The following is a 10,612-nucleotide window of genomic DNA, read 5'->3' as shown; positions in this document are numbered from 1 at the left end:
TTCTGACCTCAATCTGTACTAATAGCAATTGTGATAAAACAAAACAAAACAAAACAAAACAAAACCAAACAAAACGACTTGATGGTATTGGTACACTGACAGGCAGGTAGATAAATAGAAAAGAGTCAGAAATACTCCCACACTCCTATGGTCACTTGATCTTTCACAAAGGATCTAAAATCATCCAGTGGAAAAATGATAGCATTTTCAACAAGTGGTTCTGGCTCAACTGGAGGTTAGAATGGAGAAGAATGCAAATTGATCCATTCTTATCTCTTTGTACAAAGCTCAATTCCAAAATACACTGAAATTTATGGAGGAGAAAATATGGACAGCCTTGAACATATGGCACAGGTAAAAATTCCTGAACAAACATCAATGGCTTGTGCTGTAAGATCAAGAATCTACAAATGGGAGGCTGGGCATGGTGGTGCACACCTTTAATCCCAGCACTTGAGAGGCAGAGGCAGGTGAATTTCTGAGTTCGAGGCCAGCCTGGTCTACAGAGTGAGTTCCAGGACAGCCAGGGCTCCACAGATGAACCCTGTCAGGAAACAAACAAACAAACAAAACAAAAAACAAACAAAAACAAACAAACCAAAAAAGAATCTATAAATGGGACCTCATAAAACTACAAAGCTCCTGTAAGGCCAAGGACACTGTCAATAAACCAAAAAGGCAACGAACAGATTGGGAAAAGATCTTTACCAATTCTACATCTGATAGAGGGCTAATATCCAATATATACAAAGAACTCAAGAAGCTAGACTCCTGAGAATCAAATATTGGGATACAGAGCTAAACAAAGAATTCTCAACTGAGGAATACCAAATGGCTGAGAAGCACCTAAAAAAATGTTCAACATCCTTAGTTATCAGAGAAGTGCAAATTAAAACAACTCTGAGATTCCACCTCTCACCGATCAGAATGGCTTAGATCACAATCTCAGGTGACAGCATATGCTGGCAAGGATGTGGAGAAAGAGAAACACTCCTCCATTGCTGGTGGGATTGCAAAATGGTACAACTACTCTGAAAATCAGTTTGGTGGTTCCTCCCAAAATTGGACATAATACTACTTGAGGACCTAGTAATACCACTTTGGGCATATACCCAGAAGATGTTCCAACAAGTAATTAGGACACATGCTCCACTATGTTCATGGCAGCCTTATTTAAAATAGCCAGGAGCTGGAAAGAACATTGATGTCCCTCAACAGAGTAATGGATACAGAAAATGTTGTATATTTATACAATGGAGTACTACTCAGCTATTAAAACCAACAAATTTATGGAATAGGCAATTTATGATATAGGCAAATGGATGGATCTAGAAAATACTATCCTGAGTGAGATAACACAATCACAAAGGAGCACATATGGTATGTACTTACTGATAAGTGGATATTAACCCAGAAGCTTGGAATACCCAAAATATAATTCACAAACCACCAAGAAGAAGGAAGACCAAAGTGTGGATACTTCAATCCTTATTAGAAGGGGGAACAAAATACCCATGAATGGAGTAACAGAGACAGAGTGTGGAGCAGAAACTGAAGGAATGCCTATCCAGAGACTCCCCCACCTGGGGATCCATCCCATATTCTATCACCAAACCCAGATACTTTTGTGGATGCCAAGAAGTGCTTCCTGACAGAGGCTGTTATAGCTGTCTCCAGAGAGGCTCCACCAGTGCCTGACAAATACAGACATGGATCCTCGCAACCTACCATTGGACTGAGCAGAGGATCCCCAATGAAGGAGCTAGAGAAAGGACCCAAGGAATTGAAGGGGGTGGCAACCACATAGGAGGAATAACAATATGAACTAACCATTAACCCCAGAGCTCCCTGGGACTAAATAACCAACCAAAGAGCGAGCACATATGGTGGGACTCATGGCTCAAGCTGCATATGTAGCAGAGGCTAGCCTAGTCAGTCATGAATGGGAGGAGAGGCTCTTGGTCCTGTAAATGCTGTATGCTCCAGTGTAGGGGAATGCCAGGGCCAGGACACACATGTGGGTGGGTTTGTGATCATGGGGAGGAGGGAGGGGATAGTGGTTTTTTGTAGGGGAAACCTGAAAAGGGTTTGAAATGTAAATAAAGTAAATATGTAATAAAAATCTAAATAAAATGATCTAATTTATTGAAATGGAGATGTTAAGCAGCAGCGAGCTTGCCTGACTTTTGTGTGGCTCCAGTGTTGTTCCCTAATGCCACACAATGAAGAGAGGATGTGGAGTATCAGGTGTGTCCATTGAGCTCAGTTAGTGAGCATAGCCTTGATTGCTTTGGCGTCCAGTTTGAGGCCTGCAACATGGATGAGTAAAAGTATACAAGGGGTTTGTAGTAGGACACTGTTTGTCAGACTATCTGTTTGTCTGTCCATCTACCTAGGTATCTATGCATCCATCTATCTATCCAACTATCTATCTATCTATCTATCTATCTATCTATCTATCTATCTATCTATCTATCTATCTATCTATCTATTCTATGAGGCCACAGCCATGTTGATACACAGACCACACAACAATGACTCTACAAATAAATTTGATAGAATTTAGACAAAGTTTGCCATATGAATATTGATACCAAATACTAAATAACACAAGTGGAATCAAAATTGAAGAAGACATGATAAGAATCATCAATCATGATCCTGTAGGCTTTATTCCAGGGATGCAGGAATGGTTCATCTTAGGAAAATACAGCAGCATATTTCCACCATATAAACAAGTGGAAAGTAAAAGGATACATGGTCATCTCATCAGATGCTGAAAATCCTTTGACAAAATCCAGCACCCTTTCATGATAAAAGTGCTGTAGAGACCAGGGATAAAAGGCATACACATAAACACAATAAAAGCAATATACAGCAAGCTGATAACCAACCTCAGATTAAGGGAGAGAAAGGTGGAGCAGTTCTATTAATGAATCAATGACATGGTTAACACAATGCAGTCAACTAACTGCCTATATATGCAATATAGAATTTGGTGGCCTAGCTAGAGCTATAAGACAACTAATGGCAATTGAAGGGAACAGGTTGGAAAGGAAGAAGTCACAGTATCTCTATTCACAGATGCATTCATAGTATATATGAAAGACATTCATATGCTTCCAGAGCAATGCTAGAGATGGAAAATGCCTTTTTCAAAGTGATAGATAGAAAGTTAAGTCAAGATAACCAGGATGAGAAAGAAATTAGGGCAACAACACCCTACAAAAGAGAAAAATAATACAAGATTTATTGGTATAACTCTGTATGAGCAAGCAAAATACCTGTATGAAGAGAACTCCAAGTTTCTGAAGAATTAAATAGAAGAAGCCATTAGAAGATGCAAAGGTCTCTCATGATCCTTCAATCATGTGATTAGTGTAGTACAAAATGCCATCATACCAACAGTAATTTACTGATTCAAAGGAATTCCCATTAAATTCCAACACAATTCTTACAGACCTTGAAGGCTCAATTCTCTATTTCATATAGAAAATTAAAAATAAAAAAAAACAGGATAGCTAAAACAATCCCCTCCAATAAAAGAACTTCTAAAATTATCATCGTCTCTGAACTCATGTTGTACTACATAACCATAGAAAAATGATAACTGCATAGTATTGACTGAAAAGCAGAAGGTTGATCAATGGAATACCCCTGAATGTGCACAAATAAACCAATACAACTATCAACCAACAACACTTCATTTTTAACAGAGAAGGCAAAAGAGACATTGGAAAAAAGGAAGCATCTTCATCAATGGGTGGCTGTCTAACTGGAAATATGCATGTAGAAGAAAGCTAGTTGCTCTATATTTTTTATCCTCCAGTACTCTCAAGTCCAACTGATCAAAGAACTCAACGTATAAATGGATGCACAACATCTAATACAAGAGAAAGAGTAGGGGATTAGAAGAGAAAGTAGGGGATTAGCCTGGAACACACTGCCCCAGGAGATAACTTCCTGAAGAGAAACCCATAGCTAAGACCATGAGATCAACAATTAATAATAGGACTTGGTGAAACTGAAAAGTTTCTATACAGCAAAGGAGAGCATCAGCATGCCAAAACGACAGCCTAAAGATTGGAAGAAGATCCTCACTAACACTACATCTGACAGAAGGATGATATCCAAACACTATAAATACAACAAAATATTAGTTATCCACAAGCCAAATACTCCAATTTAAAAACCAGGTACTGAATTACACAGAATATTTCAACAGAGGAATCTCTACAGGCTGAGAAGCACCTAAATAAATGTTCAACATTCCAAACCATCTAAGAAATGCAAATCGCAATGACTCTTGAGATTCCATCTTACACACTTCAGAATGGCTAAGATCACAACCTCAAGTGACAGCTCATGTTGGGGAGGTTATACAACAAGGGGAACACTCCTCAATTGCTTCTGAGAGTGAAAACTTGGACAACCACCTTTGAAATCAATCTTGCAGTATTTCAGAAATTTGAGAATGCTTCTAGCTTCTAGATCCAGCTTTACCTCTCCTAGACATTTTCCCAAAGAGGACTTTTAATACCAAAAAGACACTTGCTCAACTATGTTCATAGCAGTGGTCCCTCAACTGAAGACACCATGCTTTCTAAAACACAGCAGAACTGATGCATATATAAACTCAATCTGAAATAGAGTGCAGAGGGCATGTATGAGTTTATATCACATGACATGACTATGTTGAGAGAAGTAGACACATAATTTCCATTCTTAATACAGAAGCTATCTCCAATCCATGAAGACTTGCAAATGAAACATTACTTCAGTCAAATGGAGTCTCCATGTGGAAGGAGACTCCACATTAAGGAGAGGCTGAGTGACCAGCAGTAGATAGATGCCAACACAAAGCAAACTCAAACTGTTTAGATATGCTATTCAATTCAGACAGTAAAACTTTACCAAACAAAAAGGGGTATAACGACTAGGCAGAGGGAGATTTTTCTTTCTTTTATTTTTAATACAACTGAAGACTTAAAATACAAGTCTTTTTTAAAGTAAATACTTTATGTAGCAAAGGTACCTGCATAAGAGTGGGCACCTTATTATACACTATGGGTACTTCATAGAGTTTGGGACTTAAACTGTGTTGAAATAGCATGCATCAGGCCCTTTTACTTATTTAGTTTTCCTTTTATATAATAGGTCCTTTGGTTGTATATGATAGCTAAAAATTTCTTATTTATTAGATTTCTCTGTCATTGAATGTGCTCTGTATCTCTAAGGGCATTTAATTGTTTTTATTTTTTTTTTAACTTTTTTCTTTCTGTTTGTTATTTTCAAGACAGAGTTTCTCTGTGTAGTCCTGGCTGACCTGGAGCTCACTCTGTAGACCAGACTGGCCTAAAACTCAGAAACCCACCTGCCTCTGCCTCCCAAGTGCTGGGATTAAAGGAGTGTGCCACCATGCCCTGCTTGACTTTTTTCTGTTTATTTATTTTGTCCTGGTCCAACTTGTGTTTTTCTTTTGCTTTGGCTTTTTTATTTCAGTAAAATAAATGCAAAGGAAAGGGGAGGAAGATATGGCTGAGCAGTTAAGAGCACTGGCTGGCTGCTCACGTTCTTCCTTGAATCCAGAAATGGGTGATGTCAGGAACAGATGTGTCTCAACAACAAATGAATAAATATTACTAAATGTCACATGCTGTAGATTTCTGATGTCTTTGAAAACTATGTAAAGTAATGGCCTCAGTTGGTGAGTTGTATAGTGTGCTCTGGACTCAAGTTTGAACTACTGTTCCAAGAGTGAGGGAGAGGAAATTAGGAGTTTGTCAATGTTCACCATTTTTTCTCTCTGTATTTTCATGTATATTACTGTTCTATTCCATGTATGCTTACATATCATAAAAGACACCAGAACCCAGGTAATAAATTCTTGGCTCTTAGTTAATTGCTAGGTTATTTTCAATATATATATATTTTTAGTAATAGCTGAGATTAGTTAATGGACAACAGTTCAGACAGCAAAACTTTACCAAACAGAAAGGGGTATAATGACTAGGCAGAGGGAGATTTTTCTTTCTTTTATTTTTATTACAACTGAAGAATTAAAATACAAGTCTTTTTTTAAAGTAAATACTTTATGTAGCAAAGGTACCTGCATTAAGAGTGGGCACCTTATTATACACTATGGGTACTTCATAGATTTTGGGACTCCATAGGAATAGGGCTCTAGAGACATGTGGCATAATATAGGTTCTTGTTAGTAAGCTCATTAAGGCCTGGCAAAAAGATCAGGAGTTCAAAGCCAGAATGGAAAGCCTGTTTACTTTGCTCTATGTTGTCTTCCTACCTTTAGGCATCTTTGAGGGGTCCAAGGTGCCTTGTGGTCTCAACATACTGGATATTAACCATCTGTGATCCTCTTAATCCCCCTTCACAAGATTTGTGTTTATCTTCCTCACATTAACGTAAAATGTTTTGTGCACAAAACTGATGAGCCACACAAAAGTGTTATACATGTAGCCCAGGCAAGATACCAGGGAAAAGATGTGTCAAGAAAACTTTAATTTTATACATGCCATATTGACCTGGAACTTTGCTTCCTTCATGAAATAACAGTGTCTTTCCAATCCTGGACCCATTCTACCTTCCTGACACTGAACCTGGTAGTAAGGTTGGTAAAAGTCCAAGACCCCAGGGAGACATCATCCAGATTTATAGGTACACAAAAAGCATCTATATATACTGTCTGGGCAGAAGCCACATATAAATGCCAAACTGTTTTTCTGAGTCCATCATGCCCCTGGTCCAACAGTCTATTAGAATAGTCCACATTTCAATCTAAGCATTCTGGGTCCCAGTCACTGTATATCTCTTTACTTCTAACCATATGGGAAGTGCCTGAAGTCATAGTCTCTGAGCACCCTGGATGATAGATGTGTCCCAAGCATGTCATTTATTCATATTCAGAAGTCCTGTATCCATGTTTACTGCAAACAAGAACAAAGTCTTGCCCCCTGGCCATAGACACAGGTCCTGCCACAATTAAGGCAGACATTTGTTGCAAAAGATATGCTCTTAGGCTCTCTTTTGGCCCTCAGGGTATCCATGAGCTCCTGACAAAGTTGGACAAATCTTTCTCTGGAGACAATACCCAATGCATCATAGCACTCCAGAGGGACAGGGTATTGTTCCACATTCATCTTGCTCCAGTTGGCTGTGTGCTGCAAAAGGTCCTTCAAGATGGCCATGGAGAAGTCATTGCTGTAGAAGTTGATCTGGTTGAGCTGAGAGCATTGACTGAGTGCAGGTAAGAGGACAATGAGCTGGGAATCCTTCATGCTACACCACTGAAAATTCAGAGACTCAAGAGTACCTGCCAGTTTTCCTAGGAGACCTCTCAGAGGCATAAGATCAAAAGCAAATAATGTCACTCCTTTGATTTCCAGATTTTTTAACTTAAAAAGGTTGTGACAGCAGGAAAAGGAATCCAAGTCTGTCTGTGAAATTAGGCAGTGAGTGATGGAGAGGGTCTGCAAGGGCGTCCTCAGGCACCTAGGGGTAGAGGAGACCAGAGGGTTAGTTCTGGCATGTGGTGTTGTAAAGTTTTGGCTGGGATGTACAAAGAATGAATCAAGTGCCCCAAGGTCAGTTTAAGTAAATGATCGACCAAGGACATCATCTTTGATGCTTCCTGTTGGAATCTGCTCAGTCATGCCAATCCCACAATTTACCCTTGGGCCTCACCCTCAAGCCGAAAACCAGTTCCTCACTTAAGCTAAGAAGGCACACAGAAGCTGGGCGTGGTGGCATACACCTTTAATGCCAGCACTCAGGAGGAAGAGGCAGGTGGATTTCTGCGTTTGAGGCCAGCCTGGTCTACAAAGTGAGTTCCAAGACAGCCAGGGCTACAGAGAAACCCTGTCTCCAAAAGACCAAAAACAAAGAAAGAAATCAAGCAAGCAAGCAAGCAAGCAAGCAAGCAAGCAAGCAAGCAAGCAAGCAAGCAAGCACACAGAAGAATGAGCTTCCAACCCAAGAAACCCCTGAGAGGATTTTGATATTTGGTGTGAACTCCTTGAATCTGCATTCTATCATTCCCTCTACAGTCATGCTGGCTCTAATTTTCAGCCCAAGTTATACTCCTTGACTCATGCACTCAGTGCTACTTGGGTTCAAAACATTGTATCCAAGGAAACTGGGCAAAGATAGAAGGCTGTTCCCACAGATCTGAGCATATAGCTCATGTTCACACTGTGCTGATGTGTACCCTGACACCTTATTACACACTCCCCTTGCTGGTCCCTTTTCATTTGATTGGGTGGACATGATTGAGGATGAATTACAACTCATGCTTACTAGAACTGACCTCCTCTTTACACCAAATCACTTCTGTACCCCATGAGTGCTTATTTGAGACACTGAATTATCTTGTAAAGTTTCCCTTGTATATCTCAGCATACATGGAAATAAGTCATAACTTTCAGAGTCTTATGAGTGTCTAAATATTGTTCCTAGTGAGTGGCAGGCATCATTTACCACTAATCCTTAAGAGAAGAGAGACAGATTTGCTTTGGTGGCTGACCCAGGTCTCCATACTTGCTTACCCTAGGATCTGATGCAGGTGGTCTCTGAGAAAATGGACATGTTTCATGAAGACATGTTGGAGACAGTTGAATTTGGAAAACTGAGAAATAATCTTTTTGATACACTTGACTTTTGTGGCCCTTGTTATATTCATAATAGGGGAGGTATTCTTGTGGAGTGGTGCCAGCAAGACTTTTTCAAGATTTTTCATCTGCCCAAAGTAGGGAGCAAAATGTGCCAGCCGCAACAGAGTCCAGTCGGTATACAGTTCTAATTCTATAATGTGCTCCGGATGAAAAACATTTATGATTTCTCTGATAACTTCATCTGGTGCATCCCAGATCTTCATCTTTGTACAGCAGAAATTTATGGACCCCTTTCTCTGCTTGGCCCAATTCAAGAAATATGTTTTTTGTTCATTGAATCGGGAACAGATTGCCAGATCAACTATGATCTTCAGACGCTGCCTCAGTGCATATCTGCAAGGGACCTTCACTACTTGCTTTTCATCCAAGGTCTCTGAATCAGGGTCACTGTCATTTGCATCGTCCCATTTTTTCCAGAAGACATGGTCCACATTTCTCATGTTGAGAACCTGAAGTTTTGGCCTCCTGTGGGTGAAACATATAAATGTCAGCAGTCATCTTGCTACATATATCTAAACTCAGCTCTCCTCCCTGCTAAAGCCTTTTTTTTTTTTTTTTTTTTTTTTTGAGACAGGGTTTATCTGTTTAGCCCTGGCTGTCCTGGAATTCACTCTGTAGACAAGGCTGGCCCCGAACTCATAAATCTGACTGCCTCTGCCTCCCAAGTGCTGGGATTAAAGGCGCGTGCCACCATGCCTGACCATGCTACAGTTTTTGTTTTTAAGCACTTTGATATCCAATGTGGACTCAGGCAAGCTTCAGAAGCTTTCCTGGGCTTCTGTACACTTGAATATTTTTCTTTCACTAAGGTATACATTATTTCTATTATTATTATTATTATTGGGAAGGCCAGGTGTAGGCTCATTCTACTGTGAGGCTAAGTCTACTCTAGTCCATATTCAAGTCTAATCCATATCCAACTGTGCTCTCTACAAGTAAACAGTAGATTTCAAGAACCTTGTATCTCTGCTTGTTTATGCAATCAGAAGCATCTAATAGACTTAGGCCAAAGCCATTCTCCCTGGCCATGTCTACTGTGTACTCTTTATGCTCCCGTATACAATACTTGGATATTGCTTACCTGGGGTGAAATTTTCTTGTCAGTCTCATGTCTACTCCATCTAGCAGAGCTTGCAAGGTTTCCAGGTTATGTGTCTGTATCAATGGCCCCACAGGGAGATAGTGGAAAGGCCAGGCTGCCACCATTGCCTTTATGAGCTTGTTGAGTCTGCCAGCAAAGGCCTCTTGGAACAGTGGCGGGAAGACCACAGCTGGCAGCTCCTCCAGAGAGGATATGGCCAAAGCCTCATTTCTCAGCAGTGTCTCCCTTGCTAGCTTCTGGAGTGTGGGTGGGGCCTGACCACTCATCTTCTCAGATCTTCAGGAAGAAGGCTCCTGGGAAAGCAGTTAGAAAAGAATACATATTCAAGACAACTTTATAATACTTCCTCACCACCATATTAACCATTTAGTTTCTGAATTACTGCTCTAGAGTTACAGTGCTAGAGACATCAATTTATCTCTGCATCCTAAACTGGTGGTGTAAAGACAGACTCCCAAACTGGCATCATGGGAGCCTCTCTAGTACTCTAATGGACACATAAGTTTTGGGTCAAACTATTTTTATGTGTTACCCTTTCTTTAAAAAGGAAAGAATGAAAGGAACCAAAATGGGAGAGATTCCCAGGACCCAGTAGATGATCCTAGCTGAAATATGGAATATAGAGTAGATAGGGAAGGGGCCACTCACCCATCTCAAAAATTTTAACCTAGAATTGTTCCTGTCTAAAGGAAAAACAGGGAAAGTAAATGGTTCAGAGACTGAAGATTAGGCTCTTGAGAGACTGGGATCTTGGGATCTATAAAATCAGCAGACACCAAACCTAAAAACTATTCCTTTTGTCAACATATGACTGTCCTCTGAG

At 40.1% G+C, this 10,612-nt stretch overlaps 1 protein-coding gene across 2 annotated transcripts; it reads right to left on the bottom strand.

Annotated features, from left to right (window-relative positions):
- Positions 1 to 6,941: 6,941 nt before the first annotated feature.
- On the bottom strand, positions 6,942 to 10,055 carry LOC147005293 (PRAME family member 8-like). 2 transcript variants are annotated; one of them, XM_085836298.1, is made up of 3 exons: positions 9,769 to 10,055; positions 8,562 to 9,152; positions 6,942 to 7,509 (listed from the first exon to the last, which is right to left on the bottom strand). In XM_085836298.1, exons 1-3 carry the CDS (start codon positions 10,053 to 10,055, stop codon positions 6,942 to 6,944), a joined length of 1,446 nt encoding a protein of 481 aa, XP_085692424.1. The 2 variants fall into 2 exon arrangements, with proteins under 2 accessions (XP_085692424.1, XP_085692425.1); XM_085836299.1 differs by lacking the exon at positions 8,562 to 9,152.
- Between the last annotated feature and the right edge of the window lie 557 nt (positions 10,056 to 10,612).

Source organism: Mus caroli, unplaced genomic scaffold, assembly GCF_978045245.1.
Source record: "Mus caroli unplaced genomic scaffold, Mus_caroli_1 scaffold_4, whole genome shotgun sequence".
In the NCBI taxonomy this organism is placed as follows: domain Eukaryota; kingdom Metazoa; phylum Chordata; class Mammalia; order Rodentia; family Muridae; genus Mus; species Mus caroli.
The sequence above is the reverse complement of the archived record's forward strand: the minus strand, read 5'-3'. Positions and strand labels throughout refer to the sequence as shown.

Excerpts from the sequence above, each read along its gene's own strand:
- LOC147005293 (XM_085836298.1), bottom strand. The coding sequence starts at position 10,055 with ATGAGTGGTCAGGCCCCACCCACACTCCAGAAGCTAGCAAGGGAGACA. Across the intron at positions 9,153-9,768 it reads ACAAGAAAATTTCACCCCAG|GAGGCCAAAACTTCAGGTTC; the intron begins GTAAGCAATATC and ends TTTCACCCACAG. Across the intron at positions 7,510-8,561 it reads CACCTGCATCAGATCCTAGG|GTGCCTGAGGACGCCCTTGC; the intron begins GTAAGCAAGTAT and ends CTCTACCCCTAG.